The sequence below is a fragment of the Sander vitreus genome, chromosome 6 (assembly GCF_031162955.1).
Source record: "Sander vitreus isolate 19-12246 chromosome 6, sanVit1, whole genome shotgun sequence".
NCBI classification, from domain to species: domain Eukaryota; kingdom Metazoa; phylum Chordata; class Actinopteri; order Perciformes; family Percidae; genus Sander; species Sander vitreus.
In genome coordinates, this window is record NC_135860.1 from 29961572 (window position 1) to 29980913 (window position 19342).

General features: G+C 42.0%; 1 protein-coding gene across 2 annotated transcripts; it reads left to right on the forward strand.

Annotated features, from left to right (window-relative positions):
* The first annotated feature begins 424 nt into the window (after nt 1-424).
* ttk (ttk protein kinase) lies at nt 425-19314 on the forward strand. Of its 2 annotated transcripts, none has more exons than XM_078253677.1 (25): nt 425-514; nt 1153-1240; nt 1336-1558; nt 1723-1829; nt 1920-2063; nt 2221-2335; nt 2426-2507; nt 2634-2749; nt 4176-4254; nt 4405-4489; nt 4988-5210; nt 6979-7085; nt 8959-9102; nt 9206-9378; nt 10202-10347; nt 11852-11978; nt 13221-13304; nt 14108-14265; nt 14428-14579; nt 14709-14833; nt 15957-16031; nt 16115-16291; nt 18033-18129; nt 18231-18316; nt 19055-19314. In XM_078253677.1, exons 2-25 carry the CDS (start codon nt 1153-1155, stop codon nt 19121-19123), a joined length of 2982 nt encoding a protein of 993 aa, XP_078109803.1. In that variant the 5' UTR covers nt 425-514; the 3' UTR covers nt 19124-19314. The 2 variants fall into 2 exon arrangements, with proteins under 2 accessions (XP_078109803.1, XP_078109805.1); XM_078253679.1 differs by lacking the exon at nt 425-514 and adding an exon at nt 537-715.
* Nucleotides 19315-19342: the final 28 nt, after the last annotated feature.

The window sequence follows — 19342 nt, forward strand, 5'->3', positions numbered from 1 at the left end:
TAGGTTGGGTGTAATTGGCTACCAAATTGGGAGAAAGGGGGATAAAATCTGATACAAATGTATGAAAAAGGAAATGTGGGAACATAGGGCCTAATTTTAAAAAGTATCTTAGAAATGTAGGAACATAGGGCTGTGTGGAACCTTGGATGACGTTACAGAAAACACAGAAAGCGATTGTAGAATATTTAAACGAAATAGGATTATATCATAGAATTTAGTGAGTTTTTGGTCGTTTTTTGTTTAATTATTGTTAATACTATCATTAAATGATTACTTCATTCATAAAGGTGTGAAGTAGTCCAGGTGCTTCGGTACAGTAGTAGGTGGCGGTGTGGATTTTATGAGTAACGGTTGCAACCCGCTAAAAAAAAAAAGAAGAAGAAGAAGAAGAAGAAAAACTATCCAATCAACAAACGACTGAAGACAGGAAGTGGCATATTTGAAAACTGGCCGTTGAGGCGATCCTTTTTTCGTCTTTCATAAGTGAAACAGGATTAATCACAGCGTAAACACGGTAAGATGCGCTTGGATAGTGCTATAGCTAGATTTTAAAGTGAATGAAGATACCTTTATACGCGTTCAACTTCTTCGGAGTTTGCGTCACCCAGAGCGACACCAGGTCGCTAACCTAGTTTATCGTTAACAGCGATAACAACATGTTAGCTAACGTTAGCTAGCTAACTCACCCGGGATTGAGTGTTTACTCAGAATAAAGGTACGAATGAGTACTTCAATTATTTTGTGAAGGTAGAAGGGTGTCCAATAATCTGTCTTGAAACCAGTCGAACTCGCAGCAATTTTACATACCAGGTATTTTCAAGAAAATGAACGTTAGTTAATAATACATAAACAGTGAAGGATGCACAGAGCAGCACGTCATTGTGGTAACGTAAACGTATTTTCTGAGTTGTCTAAACGTTACTCTGTTTAGCACATCCTTGCGAATAGGTTAAATGGATTATTACATGTCTGAAGTTATGTGTATTAGCGTTACTTAATGCGCATTGCAATATCAAATAGGGAATTATTAAGTCGTCATTCTTTTGGCATTGTAGTTTGGCGTCCTTGGCGTATATAACGTTATCTAACTGTTATCTTCATAACCTCTATCTGGGCGAATGTTATGTTTCTAACGGTACTCCTCAATTTCAGATGGAGGAAGAGGAGCACACAGACAGAAAGCAGCAGCTTGCCATGCTTTTTCAAAAGATCAACAAAATTAAAGAGGGTCTCAACGAAGGTAATGTAATGGCCCAGCAGTCCTGAAGTATACATCAGTATCCATATGTCCATACGTCATGAAGTCATCACAACACCTTTTGCGCTTCTTAACAGATACCACGGACAAGATCAACAAGGTTATCGACTCAAACTCACCGGAATCATGCCTCTCACATTTGACAGACCTGGAGAAGAAAGGGGACCCCCACCTGGACCGTAACCACCTGACCAGACTTATTGACTTTTACACCAGAGTGTTCTCCAGTATGCCACTGGGAAAACATGGTCAGAATGAGAGCTATGCTAGAATGTTGGTCAGATTTGCAGAGCTTAAAGCGTGAGTAACCAAGGTTGTTGCTTGTAGATCAAAGACCTTTTGTCTTTTTTATAGATTTAATTCTTTGTTCATCGGTAGATTGAATAGGTCAGATTATGAAATGCTTTTCAAAAAACAGCAGGGTGGGCATTTACTCTACTTTTCCTGTTTTTCCTTTTTATTAGAATTCAAGATGTCAATGAGGCAGAAGCCAACTTCAACTTGGCGAGGTCCCACAGCCAGAACTTTGCATTTGTTCACATTGCGCATGCACAGTTTGAACATTCTCAAGGTAGGTTTGTTTGGTGTTCTCGTACATATAAGCTCATTGTCATGACATGTTATCTGGGGTATTTTAGTGTCTGCTATATTATCTTCCTAGGCAACACAAAGCGAGGCATTTACATATTGCAGAATGCTGTTGAACTGGGTGCCAAACCAAAGGAATTGCTGGAGGCTGCCTTGCAAAGCATGCAGGCAGGGAAAACACAACTCTTCTGTTCATATGATAAGGAAAATGTGCCATGTAAGGATTTATTCATGTCTTATTACATGGAATTGTATGGTTAGATTACTTGACTCGCGCACAGCAATTTGAAAAACAGTTACAGTGCAATCTTATACTATGATTTTATAAATTTTTTGTTGCCTGGTAACATTTGGCTGTGTTTTCTGTCTTCCAGTCTTGTCGAACAGCAATGTGAACGGTTCTGTCAAAAAATGCTCCGAATTCCAAAAAGTGTGCAGAATATCAGATGGAACAGGCGAATTGCAGCTCTCCAGTATTTTTGGTTCAGGGTAAGCATAAACCAACAACTTTCAATATTTAACAATGCCTCTGTTAGATTTGTGTAACTATGTCCTCTTCTGCTGATCTCTGTCCTGCAGAACAGAGCTCCTTGGTGGGCCATCAGATGAGCATCTACCAGGCTGGAGATCTGGATCTCATCGCAAGAGAGCAGTGGGCATGGTGAGTTACATTTCATCCTACTTGTGTTTTACAGATCACTTTTTATCTTTTTTTTTTTTTTTTCTTTCAAAGATTATATGGAAATAATTACCGACTAGGCGTTGAAGTTTCGGTTTTGTATTCCAGCCAGGGAGAGTTCCCGTAGTACCTTTCTCTATCCAAGAAAAAGAAGATGATGACGACTACATTCATGGGAAGCCCCCAAAGAGAAATGACTCGTCAATCCTCACCAGTTTGTCCAGGTAGTTCTTTATACCAACATATTATTTCCAAAAAGAGTAATTATTTTGTGACGCGAGCCTAAGGCGCTTACACACCAACCAGGCGGCCGACCGTCGGCAGAAAAGCCATCGGACTGATCAGTCGGGTCCCCGAGGTCCAAAAAAATGCCTCAAAACACAGAGGCGACGCCGACTTGAGCGTACGCATTTTAAGCGAGAAATAGGCCGTGCAGTTGCTGAATCTGTCTTCATTTCAGATCGACAAAGGTCAGTTTAAAAGATTTTCCTCAGATTTTGAGAGGCTCATCCGCTCGCCATTTCCGGGTGAGTCCCGACTGCCCTGTCTCCGACTGAGCATGTCGGGTCGGCCATAGTGAAGGCCGACGGCAGCTCGGACAGACGACGGCACGGTACACACCGAACAGACTCAAGTCACGACCTCGCCAGACGGTCCGACGGCCGATTATCGGCTCTGTGTGTCAGCTCTCTAATAATAAAACGAGTGAAATGCGAGTATTTTGTCGTCCTCGGCTTGGACATTTGAGATGCGCTGCCGTTTCCCATTTTTTGGGATTGTTGAAGTGCAACCTCCTTTACCAATATAAATTATTTACAAATGTGTGTTCATTTGAATGATGTCTTTAGGAAAATTGTGTGACTCATCATGAGTATCATATTTATCTGTGTTGCTAATTAAAGGTGCTCTGAAGGGAGGAGGAGGGAGGGGCGAGCTAGCCTCATTTTGTTTGACAATACTTCAAACGTCAACAAGAAGTGATGTCACCCAACATCACTTAGAGCACCTTTTTAAATATGATAATGATAGCTTAAAATGACTTTTACTGTCATCCTACTTGGAACACCCAAGGTCCCTTAAAAGGACAGCAGGAGTTCCCCAAATGCCCCTTTTTAGAAAACCCTTTTATGAGGAACATACAAATGGTTTGCGTTATGAGTTGAATCTGCCACACATTTAATTCAACAGTGACAGCCGTGTAATGTAAGAAATATAATGTGATTTGTTACAAACGTACATCCCAGTTTACTTTGCATGCAAATTCTTGAATATTTCAATCAAGTGTGTAATAATTAAAGTGTTGTAGGTTCTGTTGGAACTTTTTGATATCAATGAACTTCTGTTACATTCAAGCCATTGTCAAATGAGTTGCTACAAAGCTAATGAAGACTATCAGCTCCACACAGCTCTCTCTGTATCTCTGTGTGACTATGTTCAGAAGATTGTGGCATCCGGTGACTTTCCCACGCAGAAACTCGAGTGAAGAGAATTACTTCTTATGAAGAGTCCATTATGTTTTTATTATAGCAACTGCGTGGGGGGTGCGCGGTCACGGAAGCTTTGTATCGTGTTGTTGGCATTACTTAGAATTCCTCATGGGCGCAGCAGAAACTATGCACTATCGCTTTAATTTGTTTAATTTTGTCTCAGGCAAAGATCTGGTTCAAACGTGAACCCGGTGTTTGGCCTATCGTCCACGAGGAAAAATGCTGTCGATGGAGATCTTCAAGTGAGTATAGACGAGCTACAGTAGTTTGGGTCTAGCAGCATTAGAACCAACACTCTGGTTTTCATTATTAGTGCTCTGCTAAGCAAAGATGTTCAGCTTGAGTTCTAGAAAGAGGTGTGCTATCGGTCTCTTATCTTGCTGTGTTCTCAGCCTCCAGCTGTCAGCCCAGAGTATCACCCTTGGGAGGACCAGGCAGCTGTGGACTGTGACACAAAAGACGCCTCCAGAATGGAAGGTACTGTGTAACCATGACGATATGCTACAGTGCATGCTTTGCAGTAGCGCTGGGCAATATATCGATATTATATCGATATCGTGATACGAGACTAGATATCGTCTTAGATTTTGGATATCGGAATATGGCTTAAGTGTTGTCTTTTCCTGGTTTTAAAGGCTGCATTACAGTAAAGTGATGTACTTTTCTGAACACACCAGACTGTTGTAACTGTTTGCTTTTACCCACTTACTCATTATATCCACATTACTGATGATTTTTTATCAAAAATCTCGTTGTGTAAATATTTTTGTGAAAGCACCAATAGTCAACACTACAATATCGTTGCGCTATCGATATCGAGGTATTTGGTCAAAAATATCGTGATATTTGATTTTCTCCATATCGCCCAGCCCTACTTTGCAGTGTGAGTAGGCAATACAACTTTTAGAGCTGTGTCAACAATGCGCATTTAGTGTTTTGGCTGTTTTTGATGACATTTAGTTTTTCCCCCGGCAGATGTAACGTACGTCTTCGACCAGGTCGTCAATACAAATTCCCCCGAGTCGTGTTGGACGTATCTGATGAACCTGGAGAAAAGAGGCAACCCTCACACAGACATCAACCTCCTCAATAAGCTCAAGGACTGCTATTCTAAAATCTTCTCCAGGCTGCCAATAAGACAATTCAGCAAAAACGCCAGCTATGCCAGAATACTGGTCAGATATGCAGAACTCAAGGGGTGAGTGTTAGAGCTGTCAGTCTTCCTCTGTAAAACCGTTCGAATTCCACTTGTTATTTTTTTTTAAATATTCAAATAATATTAGAATATTTAATGCTCATATGCAGCCTGTTATAAATATGTACTACATTACTCGGGCTTATGCATTGTCAATGCCACTATACGCATGTGGTTGTTGTTGCACGTTTTGTCCACTAGAGGGACTTCCAACATCAGCCTGGCCCTGAAGGGGACCTACGTCACGGCACATTGCATTTCTGGCCCGCCGCTCTCTGTTTACATTCATTTTCCTCCACGAGCACACAGCGACAAACACAAATCAACAGAGAACCCTGTAATGAAACATTATCTAACAAGTGTATTGAAGCGGCTCTGTTGTAAAGACTAACGCTGCTCGGTTAGCACGACGACATCATGTCAGAAAGCACAGCCGAAACAATGTGCCATGAACTAAGTAACAATGGTGTTAGCCACAATGCTAACGGCATTGATAACCAAGCCAAACGGTGCTGTCACTACTATTTTAGTGATTTTAAAAGCAACCTGTTTCTTGCAGATTGTCACGTTACTGAGAATACAGCTGTTAGAAGGTAATATATGAAGTCCAAGCTAACTCTGACAGCTGTAGGGCAGCTATCAGAGCAGCTTCAGAATAGATATTTGGCAACACTGTAAAAACTTGCTCGGTCAGTCTTCCGTTTCCGCTTTCTCTGTTCCTCCGACAATGCTTTCCTAGCTTCCTGCTTCTTTTTTTGCCGGCTCAGCCGTAACGATGGTGTGAAAAACTGCATCGCTACCTTGCTAGCCGGTTCCTGAATGGGCATATGTGTGCAGTGCCGTGAAACAATTAGTTACATCGCAAGACCTGATATCACGCGATACTTCCTGGTGCTGAGGCTGGTGGCTCGCCGGCTGAAAAGTTGCAAGGGTGGTTTTTCCGCTCACAGGCGCTAGGAGGGAAGCGAGACGGCCACCATTCAACCCGAACCATTCCAATGACTCCGAAGCTGTTCAGTTAAGGTAAATTTAAGCGTAAAAAAAAGGCATAGTTCCCCTTTAACTTTAGCTCTCTCCATGAAGCTCCCAGCTACGCTAACGTTACTATACCTCGCGACGCAGTTAGGAAACCAGAACGAGCTAACTATTGATAACAAGCATTTTGGCTCGGTGGATGTTGATTTTTAAAGTCCTATTAAAACTATTTCCCGTTCATCTTCCGATTTCCAGCCGCGCCGCTAAAATCTTTATCCCATTAAGACGCATGGTTTTTCAGTCTGTTACAGGAAGCTCAGCTTCTGCTTTTTTAAATTGTATTTAAGATTTGACCCTGAAAGATTTTGGCGACCTTTTTATTTGTATCATTCAGACATGACATGATTAAATGAAGTATATGATTATATTATTACACTGTGAATCCCGTTGGAAATGTTGTCATACTATTATATGGAGAGAAACCAGACAAAAGAAATGCATTATTGCCCAGTCCAGATGTGGTGTTGGTGATACAGAGTGGATGAATTGGTGCCTCTGTATGACATTTAATAAATGTTGACATCATCAGATATCAGCAAGTGTTCATGTGTAAAAGCCTGTGTGTCTTTCTGTTCGTGCTCTGTAGGTTAAAATCAGTGCATACAGCCCTTCAAAAAGGCATGTATGAAGGCATAAATAATGCTAAACATGTTTAACATTATTTATTTTTGTATTTGTAACAAACTTTGTCAGGTCATTTTAAGTATAACCAAATTTCTTTCTCTTTCTTTTAAAGGATCGAAGACTCGGATGAAGCCAAAGACCACTTCATAGTAGCCAGATCTAACTGTAAAGGCTTTGCCTTTGTCCACATAGCACATGCCCAGTTTGAGGTTTCGCAAGGTAAGAATGACTTTGTATTTGTGTTAGTTTCCAGAAATCTGATATATGTAGACCGACGAAAACATTGATTCTAAGTTGTTTTTTTACAGATGTGCCAGTGTTAGGGCTGCACAATTAATTGCATATTTATCGAAATTGCAATATGGACCACTGCAATATCCAAATCGCAGGGAGGGGGCGCAATAAGGCATAACACGTGTCAAACACTTCTGAATTAAGTATTGTGGTGCTGCAGCCTACAAATTGTATCCTACAGACTAAAGAAAAAAAATCTTTGTTTTGTACAGATTAGGCCTGTCACGATGGTCAATAAATAAAATAAAAAAATGTGCTCGATAATTTTTTCCAGCCGCGATAATTTCCAAGTTAGACAACCTGCAGGTGGAGACAGGCTCGGACATACACGCCGCTGTGGACTTATCAGTCTCGCAAGCGGTTTCAGGAAAGTGGCTGCATGTGTCCGACAATGCACAGATTTGTGTGCTATTTTATTTTTTTACAACAGGGCCCCAGTCAGGCACAAGCCTGGTGTTGTGTCCTTTCTGTCCACAAAGGCGCATGACGCCTCTCCCAGCGCCTCTCAAATGCTCTCCAGTAAGGCAAAAATCTCTTGAAGGCATTACCATCACCATCTTATCTCCTCTCCTCAGGTGTGTGTGTGTGTGTGTGTGTGTGTGTGTGTGTGTGTGTGTGTGTGTGTGTGTGTGTGTGTGTGTGTGTGTGTGGTGGAATGGTACACTGAAGTCACGGTTCGGTTCATACCTCGGTTCAGACATCACGGTTCGGTACAATGGAGGGAAAAGCATAACAAAAATGCAGAAGGCAATGTTTTTTATTGTGCATGTCTCAGGCTGTACCACCTAGTGTCATCCAGTCTCTCCCCTGAGCTAGCTGCAACAGCCTGAAGCGTATAAAGTAAGATGTAAACAATAAGTAGGCTACCCCACATCATCTCCAGACTCCATCTGGAACTTGTAAACAAAATAAGACAATCAGCTAGTAGTGTGATATGGGAGACAAGCGTTGCTCTCATATGTGAATGCACAGAGCAGGGGTGTTAAAAGAGCCGCTTCGGTTACACAGAGCAGTTGGCGAATTGTGGCGTTAGCTTCACACGCTAACAGCGGAGCTAGCAGCAAACAGCAAAGCTAAAAGCGGAGCTAACGGCGGAGCTAACAGCGGAGCAAACGGCGAAGCAAATGGGCCTGGAAGCCATTTGTGGTCGAGGCAAGAAGGGATACAGCTACAGTACATCCGTGTTTGGTTGTATATGGAAGGGACTAGTTTGCTTCGTGTGGACTCACTGGACCGACTCGACATGTAGGCGGAGCTTGGGAGCTTCAGAGCTAAGGCGGGGCTACAGATTAGGTGTCCCTAAGAAACGCGTATGTAACAGTCGTTCCACATTACATTAATTCATTTGCACCAAGTTTTATTCATTTTTATACTGTGTATTCTCATGTAAATTCATGGACCGAGGTGTGTGTGTGTGTGTGGCTCTGACCTGCAGATTTTTATCGTCCATCAAAATTTGTTATCGTGACAGGCATAGTACAGATCCTTGAAAAAAATCACATTATAATTTCATTTCTCTTTATTTATATATATTTTGTTTTTGTTTTTTTTTCTAGGAAAATAAAGAATAATCATACAAAAATAAAATTCCCTCCAATATCGTGGATCATATCGCAATCGTAATATCAGTCAAAATAATCACAATTAGATATTTTCCTCACATCGTGCAGCCCTAGCCAGTGTCCTGATGCTCTTACAACCTCCGACTTTATTTTATAGACAGGTTGGTTAGACAAGAATTCACTTCACTGACTGAGTCAAATTACAATTTTTTTTTTTTTTTTTCTTTCTTTTCAAGGTAACGTGAACAAAGCGACTTCAATTCTGCTCAAAGCCCAGGCGTTAAATTCCAAGCCAGCAGAGCTCCTGGAGATAGCCATACGTAACCTGAGAGCTGGGGAGAAACAGCTTGTGCCCACCAGGGAGGAGGAACCTCCCGCAGGTAGAGATTCACTGAGGGGCGTTGTTAACGTGAAAGCAGTTGGACACTGTTTGTAACTGCAATGTTTCTAATTTCTACTGTTGTTGTTTTTTTTTAATCACAGACTTGCAAACGGGTGTTCCAGTAAGTGTGTCCGCTTGTGGGAGAAACCAGGAACTTCAGCTTCCTGGTCGCGTCCCCGTGAAGCGGTCAGTGGAACAGCCTAAACCTGCCAGCAAGGAGCCCTTATCAGAGTGGAAGATGCCAACTCCTGTCTACCGTAATGTTTCTCCAGAGGTCTGATGGCAATCTATCTGTCTATCTGTCTATCTATCTATCTTATACTACTTACACTTTACTGTGCAAAATGGTTAAAATGTTTCATAACAAAATATGCCAACATGTTCCTGTTTACATGTTGTGATTTGTAGATTCACAGCGTGTACAAATAACAAGGTCACATGAGACACAGCCATGATTTGCTCACAGCAACTGAAAAGCACCGTTGTTACTCTCTGCTCCTCACCACGGGGCTTCAAGCAAATCACTCCGCCCAAGTAGCAGAAGTAGCAGTGCTTCGCCTTCTGACAATATAGTTCCAAGTATGTATACGGTTAGAAGATGGCTGTGTCTCATATGACTAGGCCTGTCAGGATAACAAATTTTGCTCATCAATGAACTTTTATTTCTAAAGAATAGCTAGTTGGAACCGGTTACCTCCAGGATCTGGGCTAAGCTAGGCTAGCGGTCGGCGTGTTCCTTTTTAAAGAACCTTAAATTAGCATTTTTGGTAGATAGTTGTGGAGTGTATGTCAGCTTGTTGTTAGTTTAGTGTGTGTGTGTGTGTGTGTGTGTGTGTGTGAGTATAAACGAGCTACAGTAGTTGGCTCTAGCAACATGAGAACCAACAGTGGTTCCGTGCTGTCAGATTTAGGCACCAATAACTACTTTCCCATGACAACTTGATTTTCTCTTTTCTCACCTCTTCATTCTGACATATTGATTCTTTTTGTTGATGACCACATCAAATCCTTTTTATTAATTGAACCAAATTTACGTTTTAGTCTCAAAACCTTAGCCTAGTGCTGATCAAGTCATTCAACTTTTCCTTTCTTCCTAGGATAAACGCACAACGCCACCTGAGCCCAGGCCTGTTCCTCGTCTGCTTGAGTCACTTCCCACTCCAGCCCTCCATCTTCCGTCAAAACTGAACTCACAAACAGTGTGTCAGACACCCGTCGGCTCCAGAAACCCCTGTGCTAACAGGTATGATCTTGAGGCTCTTGACTTGGATGTCTGCGGGTCTGGAACGTAATCTATAGCACGTATGGATACTATGTGAAACAATTTACACGTATTATACGCTCTTGTATTGCCATTGTGCGAAGGGATTGTAGCGTACCTTAAAAAAACGGGAGACCTTCCCCTTTTCAGTTGCCTATAACAGCCTGTGGACTGATTTCTATGTAAAGGACCCAGGACAGTTTTGCCAGGAAAATCCAAAGGATGTGACATTTATGCGTGCTCCCAAGTGCCTCGGCTCTCTTCAGCGGCCCAGCAGCTGTGTGCAACACTAGCTAACGTTAGTTTAGGAATGGAGCGGCCTGTACCAAATCGATAGCTTGGATTTTGACAAACATCGATTGTCAAGATGCCTTCGCGGGAAAACAAATTAGATTCAGTTCTTACTGCACCTTCAAGGGTTAATATCTTGCTAAAAAGATTTAAAGATCAAACATGACAGCAACATTCTGCAGTCTTGTGGTGAGGGGGAAAATCTTGTATTGTGTTACTTCTGACCATGTCCTTAGTATACTATCCGCTAACGTCAACAGACGTCCGGAAACTAGGGTCAACATCGGCAGGGCGTTCGATTTATGAAGGGAACTTGGTTTGATTTGGGGGGATCCCGACCCGGCAGTGTAACGTCCTCATCGATCAACATAATGCCGGTCAATGCCGTTCAGTCTAGACCCGAATCAAAGATAAAGGGTCTGGCATTGAGTAATGAAAATGGCCTAACTCGAGGGGCGGCACCAAGCATGCATTTGAAAATCTCACTGCACGCAATTGGATAACACTACGACCAATCACAATACACGGGGTGACTCTAAGCCCCATACGCTTAGCTACCAGAGGAGCTAACTGCTAGATTAAACTCTTAGCTACCAGAGGAGCTAACTGGTAGATTAAACTCTTAGCTACCAGAGGAGCTAACTGGTAGATTAAACTCTTAGCTACCGGAGGAGCTAACTGGTAGATTAAACTCTTAGCTACCAGAGGAGCTAACTGGTAGATTAAACTCTTAGCTACCAGAGGAGCTAACTGGTAGATTAAACTCTTAGCTACCAGAGGAGCTAACTGGTAGATTAAACTCTTAGCTACCAGGGGAACTAACTGGTAGATTAAACTGTCGTCATCTGTTTACCTCGCCTCTGGCCCGCCTATATCAGATACACCGATGTGATTGGTGCAGCTCGGCTACAAGGGCATAGTTAATGAGCATCGTTACTGAATGCCAGAGTGACTCGCTGAGCTAATTCAAACTGTGCTCTCGCGAGAACTCTGGATTTCCAGGGTAGTGAGCAACAGGATGCTGACTGCAGTTCGCTTAACGCCCTCCGGTGTCATTAATAACAAGAATTTTCAAATAAATTCCACATAGTACCTTTTTAATTTGTAAATTTGCTTTAATGGGCTTCTCTTGTCTCTTCATGTGCTTCTTTGTACCATCATGCAATTTGTCCAGTCACATCTTTCTCTCCCCCAGCTTTATTACTCCTGTTGTTAAGAGAGGCCCTGAAGTGTCTTCCTCTGCAGTGGCAGCACACAGAGCTGGACCCGTTCAGCAGCCATGCACACCACTGAACCAGACACCATGTTTCCAAACCCCACAGGTACAGCACGCTATGTCCTCCCTTTGCTGTTATCTTATATACTAAACCTCATTTTTATTTTTATTTTTTAAAGACTCAAGAGGACGTATTACATTTGTCTACCCATTTTTCCATGACACTAAACATCTGTCATAGGCAACAACTGGCAAGCTTTTTTGGTGTGGTGGTTTTTACTGCAAACCTAGCTGTTACTGATATAGACGTGCCAACCACCATATGAAGTAAATCGGCTTTCTTCCACTAACGGGTACTGATGTTTCCGTTACAGCTACAGCAATACTCGTACCCTTCAGTTAATGATTGAGCCGAGATGAAATGCATTATATATCAGGTAGGGCTGGGCGGTATCTCGATATTTTACATTATATCGCTATATTTTCAAACGAGATATGGAATTGGTCAATACCATTTATATCGATATATTTAAAGGTGCCCTACCACACAAAACCGTTTTTTACTTGTATTTTTTTGAAATATGTTAGGTCCATATGTGTTTATGTGGTTAATGTGAAAATGAACTGCTACCTCCTCTGTCAGCTCTAGCCACTGAAAAGAATTAAGTGGAGAAATCAGGCCAATTACAAAAGCTGGTCGGTCTGACGTGGTGTTGCCTGAGCTCATTACTATTCATGAGCTCGCCCAGTTGCGCTGGGTAAAGGATGCTGATAGCCAGGCTCTCATTGGCTAGCTGTTAGCCAATCAGAGTCTTCCAGCTGAGCTCATTGAATATTAATGAGAACTGGCACAAATTGAGCTGAGTCTTCCTGCAGGCTTTCTATACCACACTAGAATGGCTTGAAACAAGGTAACCAAGGCAATTCTTTCCACAAAAAATGTTAGAGTCCATGGTAGAACTTCAGACATTACCACAAAGTAATGAAATACGTGTTGCAGGGCACCTTTTTAATGTTGCGTTACATGACCCATTTCTTCTGTAAAGCCGTGCCTGTGTTGGCTTCTCTCCTCTCACATGTGGCTTTGACTTAAAACTGAACATTAGCACACTTTGTAAAACGTAGAGATATTCAGTATATTGTGTATCGCCATTCAGCCCACAAATACCGAGATATGATTTTTGGTCCATATCGCCCAGCCCTAATAACGGGACGTGTAGAGAACAACGTAGCTCGTCTTGCAGTGTAAAATGCAGAAAGGCCCTTTTCTGTTTTGAAATGACCTACACAAGGAATCATTTAAAACTGTGATATCATGGTATACTTTTTTGTTTTAATCTCATTTCAGGCTTCCTTGTCAAACGAAACCATCACCATTAAAGGCAAGCAGTTCTTCATACTGAAGATGATTGGACGTGGTGGATCCAGCAAGGTAAAACATGAATAGGAAATTTATATTGGTTACAGCATTCATACACTTTGGTTTTGTTGTTGTTGTTTGCAAATATAATCAAAACAGATATTCTGATACGGGCGCCTGGGAAGCTCACCTGGTAGAGCGCATGCCCATATATAGAGGGTTACGCCTCGACGCGGCGGCTGCAGGTTCGACTCCGACCTGCGGCCCTTTGCTGCAGGTCATCCCCCCCCCCCCCTCTCTCTCCCCCCTTTCATGTCTTCAGCTGTCCTATAAAAATAATGGCTGGTTTTGATACCAATCTTTTTCTTCCAGCTTCTGATACGGAGTACCAGTTTGTTAAAATTTTTTTTATATATATATAAATAAAACATACATACATAAATTATTGTTTGGCCTGGCTGAGGTTAAACCCTTTGTGAAACATCATCAAATACATACAGTCATCTAGTGTGACAGTCAGTCATAACGGTAAAATAACAACAATGCAATAACAATTCCTTTATTTGTGCAGCCACAATTTAGTAAGATAGAAGACATTTTAAATTGTAAATAGTACAGTAACTAGGGATGCACCGATATGAACATTATGGGCCACACCGATAACCGATATCAACATTGTTGTTATGGCCAATAACCGATCGTTGCCGATGTCAATATGATCTGTATAACACCCGTTTCTATAAAAAATTATGTTTTGTAAATACTGAAAAAAAAGTGATGTCTTTCTTTATTTGTACAACATTTGGAAAAGCCCATAGATGATAGGCTGGGCTAAATGACCCAGTCTGATTAGTGTTGTTTTCGGTTTGTTTCAGGTCTACCAGGTCCTGGATCACAAAAAGCAGCTGTTTGCTGTGAAATACGTCGACCTGGAGGAGGCAGATGCTCAGACGGTAGAAAGTTACAAAAATGAGATTCAACATCTGAACCACCTGCAGCAGTACAGCGATCAAATTATCAAGCTCTATGACTAGTAAGTGCATGGCCTAGGAGACACAAAGACTTAGTCACAATAGCCTTGTCCTCCTTTTGGAAAGTTTGAATGTTGCAGCAGTTAGGTCATTTATGTACAGAAACGGATAAAAATGTATAATTATGATTTTGATTACAAATACCATGACTGTTGTGTTTGCAGTGAAATAACCAACAGCTACATCTACATGCTGATGGAGTGTGGAAACTTGGATCTGAACACATGGTTGCGAAACCGCAAAACTGTGAATCCGCACGAAAGGATGTTCTACTGGAAGAACATGCTGGAGGCCGTCCATACCATCCACAAACATGGTTCTCTTTCTTTATAGCTCTCGCTAATGTTCCCTCGTCGATCCTCAGGGTTTACTAAACGGCACACAGAAATGATCTTCATTTCTAACCATTCCAAATACATATATGTCCTCCGTGTCTTCTACGCAGGAATTGTCCACAGTGACTTGAAGCCAGCAAATTTTGTCATAGTGAATGCTTCGCTGAAGTTGATTGACTTTGGCATCGCAAACAGTATCCAACCAGATGTGACGAGCATTATGAAGGACTCGCAGGTAAGATGTATGTCCTACACTAAAGGAACACATGAAGTCTCTTACATGTGTAGTTGACGTGTAGCCCTGGTGATGGGATTGTACATAACTTAAAAACAAATCCCGGTGTGAATGCACCTGAGATGCATTGATAACCCCGGTCATCTACACTAGCCGCAACTGTTTTATGCGAGAAATTAACTGTGTACAGTTTGAATATGGGCAGTTTTACAAAGATTGATGGCCAATTGCACATTTTCTCCGATATGTTGTCGGACATGGAAGCTCCAGTCTTAGGTGACAGCCAGCTGGCGGTGGCCGGGATCAGTTGCTTACCGGTCGGCCAGTAATACTCACAGCTGGAAGTGGTTTCAGACCCCCCCCACCAGCTGTTGGGCCACGCCGCCTCATTTAAATTGACACCTGTCACTTCTAAATGAAAAGCTTAATGTTAAATCGAAATCTAAAAGGCGAATCTTAAAATGTCAAATGCAAAACATAAAATTCAAAAGATAAAATGTCAAATTGAAAATTATAAAGGGGAAAGGCTAAAATAAAATTTCGTTTTATTTATTTGAGATTTTAAGTATTTCCATTTAAGCTTTTACATTTCACATTTAATTATGGCTTGATTTTTCCTAGTAGCGTAGTAAAATAATACTATTTTTAATTAAAATAATACTATTTTTAATTTGATCTTGCTTCGTTTTCTCTTTGGACTTTCAATTTGGATTATGAATAAATATTCCTTCCATAAAAACAAACCTAGGCATTCTCATGGATGTGCAGCAACCAAAATAGAGGTTTCAAATGTGTGAACATTTTGTTTTTTTATTTTATTTTTAAAGATCTTTTATTTTTATTTTTTTGGGGGGGCATTTTAGGCCTTTGACAGGACAGCTGAAACAATGAAAGGGGAGAGAGGGGGGAATGACATGCAGCAAAGGGCCGCAGGTCGGAGTCGAACCCTGGCCCGCTGCGTCGAGGAAGAAAACCTCTACATATGGGCGCCCGCTTTACCAACTGAGCTATCCGGGCGCCCAAAAGAGAAGATTTACTGTAACCATAATTGGGCTGTATCAGATCTGCACTCGAGGTGGAAAGGGCTGTACTCATGTAATACACGGTTGTTTGTCAAACACAGGTTGGAACATTGAACTATATGCCCCCCGAAGCCATCAGAGACCCTTCATCCAAGGCAGGAAAAGCAAACTCAAAGGTACTCCTAACGAGTCAATTAAACGATATAAGCGATCATTTCTGACTGCAAAGTGGTTTTTAACCATGTTCTTTTTTCCCCAGATCAGTACCAAAGGTGACGTGTGGTCCCTTGGCTGTATCCTGTATTGCATGACTTACGGGAAAACCCCATTCCAAAGCATCACCAATCAGATTGCCAAGATGCACGCCATCATCGATCCTTCCCATAGGGTTGAATTTCCTGACATCTCGGAGAAGGATTTGCTGGATGTGTTGAAGGTGAGAGACCACGACCGAACTGTATCGGTGTGATGTGAACACAAGGCTCTCAGTATTCCGAGTTCTGAAGAGCATTTTGGAATGATGGTAAACTAGCCCATTCCAACCGTTGCAACTCTGCTTCTAAAAAGCTTGCATATTAGTTGACCTATTAAAACACTTTAATGGGCTTGTACTCTTGAGTCCATGCGCTTACGTACAGGACAGTATATAGACCAATTTAAAGTGAACGTCACAGTTATGTCGCTGCAGTTGCGCACATAAGCGGATGGCAGAAAAACAGCGGTAACAAAGAGGAATTTGCTGTTTTTCAGGGACAGCTGACTAGTTAAATAACAAAGTCACATGAGACACAGCCATCTTCTAACCGTATACATACTGGGAACTATATTCTCAGAAGGCGAAGCACTGCTACTCGGACGGAGTGATTAGCGCAACACCTGAAAAGCACCGTTGTTACTCTCTGCTCCTCACCGCGGGGCTTCTCAAGGTGCTGCAAGCAAATCACTCCGCCCAATTCGCAGAAGAAGCAGTGCTTCGCCTTTCTGAGAATATAGTTCCCCGTTTTTATACGGTTAGAAGATGGCTGTGTCTCATGTGACCTTGTTATTTGTACACGCTGTGACTATACAAATCACAACATGTAAATAGGAACATGTTGGCATTATTTTGTCACTTACTGGGAGCAGTAGGCTAGATGGAGCCGGTTACCTCCAGGATCTGTGCTAAGCTAGGCTAGCGGTGGGTGCGTCAGAGTTACACGTACGGAGATGAGAAGGGTATGTGTCTGTACACGATCCGTGCTGCCTGCACGATCAGTTCTGCGCGTGCGCAAGATGTTGGCGCATGTGCTGTTGTACGAGGATTTACGACACTGCACGATCTGTTCCACGCTTCCGGTCGTAGTTGTAGCGGTCTGCCGTTAGCCTCCACAGGCAAGCTAACGTTAGTTTAGCTAACGGCTAATTCGGTTAACCGCTAGCTGATTGCAGCGGTCTGCCGTTAGCCTCCACAGGCAAACGAACGTTAGTTTAGCTAAAAGCTAATTCGGCTAACCGCTAGGTGAGACAGCATGAAATAACTTTAAAAGACCCTCAAAATAAAACCTGAAAATAAAATATATAACAGCTGTTACGTCAGTTCTACTTTACTACTTGTGCTCATTTAAAATACAATCACTCAATACTTGTCTTTGTTGTTATTACTGTAAATTCTTAATTTAGCTGTAGCCTGCTTTTCCCAGTGTTTAGTTTGAGTTAACGTTATTTTAGACTGAATCAAGCCGTCAGCTAGCGGTTAGCCGAATTAGCTGTTAGCTAAACTAACGTTAGCTTCCCGGTGGAGGCTAGCGTGGAACAGATCGTGAAGTGTCGTATCCTCGGTAAAACAGGATTATCATCTGCGCATGCGCCAACTTGCAGGCAGCACAGATCGTGTACCGACGGTATGTATGGACTTATCTAACTCTGGGGGTTACGGTGAATAAGACAAAGTCCCAATAAGTCGGCGTGTTCCTTTTTAATGCTACACTGGTTACAGGGGAGCGCTAGGTAGGGTTTGACGATTTAAAATTTTCCATCTGGCCCCCATCAGCTTAGCAACTGGTGGCAGCGATTGCCAATATATTCACCCACGCATGTTTTTTTTTAGTCTAGTAAATAAACCAAATAAACCCACTGTTGTCAAATGTTGAAGTAATGTCAAATACTAAACACGCTGTTTTATTGTCCGGTTGTTGCAGAGGTGCTTGGTACGAAATCCCAGAGAGCGAATCTCCATTGCAGAGCTGCTGGAGCATCCGTACCTGCAGCTGAAGCCACAAGTATCGCCTGCAACAGGTACACAAACAAGATGCAAACAAATCAAAGTCTGCAGTCTTGGCAGCCACCTTTGCTGTCGACCACGTGACACTGACCTGTACTCATCTCACCTGTTTCAGAATGTCCAAGTAACGGCGATCTCCAGAAGATCCTAACTGACCTCGCAGCCCTCCAGTCTCCAAACAGCATCATTAGAGCTGCTAATGTAAGACTTCCTATTTCACAACTTTAGACGTTGTCTCCATGAGTTTCTTAAAGTGCCCATATTATGAAAAAAATCACTTTTTCTGGGATTTGCGGTGTTATTTTGTGTCTCTGGTGCTTCCACACGCATACAAACTTTGAAAAAAAACATCCATGCTGTTTTGAATGAGATACAGGTTTCTGAATGTGTCCTGCCTGGGTGAGCTGGTCAAAATCTGCACGGCTTTCTACGTCACTAGCCGAGACGAGGGGCCTAGGGGGCTAACCGTTAGCATGCTAGCTCGTTCTCAAAGGCAAAACACTGCTACAACACACACAAATTCACCCTAATCTACAAAATAAATTGTATAGAACTACTTACATGTCCCTGTTCTGCAGGTATTCCACGCAAAGTTGGAAGTGCGCCCTAGTTTAGAAGAAGTCTCCCGGCTAATCCTGCCTTGTACAGGCTGAAGTTGGAGAAACAGCTAGCTAGCTCATGTAATCCTTACCTAGCTATCACATGTGCGACTGACAACAAAGATGTTACAGAAGTTGAGAGGTCTCACTCTGTAGCTAAAACATAGACCTGACACTGGGTGAAAAGAAGAGCTGCAGCAGTGTGCAGTACAACAAAAATATGGTGTTTTTTGAAGATTAAACCATGTAAACCTATTCTGATACAACCTCAAATTACAATTATGAACCTGAAAATGAGCATAATATGGCCACTTTAAATAATAACTCTGCTTTCCCACAGAATCTGGCCAAAATGTGCAGCAGCGGCAGGAAGTTGGATGTTGCAGAGTGTGCAAAGTCATCAACCTAACTATCCTGAAGAAATGTGATGTCTATTTCTTTTTGTTTCTTTTTTAGACCCCACTTAAGCACAGTAACAATACTTTCTTTAAGATGCAGAACTAACAAATCTTTTTTTCTTCAAAGTCATTATTTCTTCATTTTTACACGTTCTCTAATAAGTGTAACCATACATAGTCAAATAAACATACTGTATACTAAGGAGTTGTTGGTTTATTTGTCTCAGCTG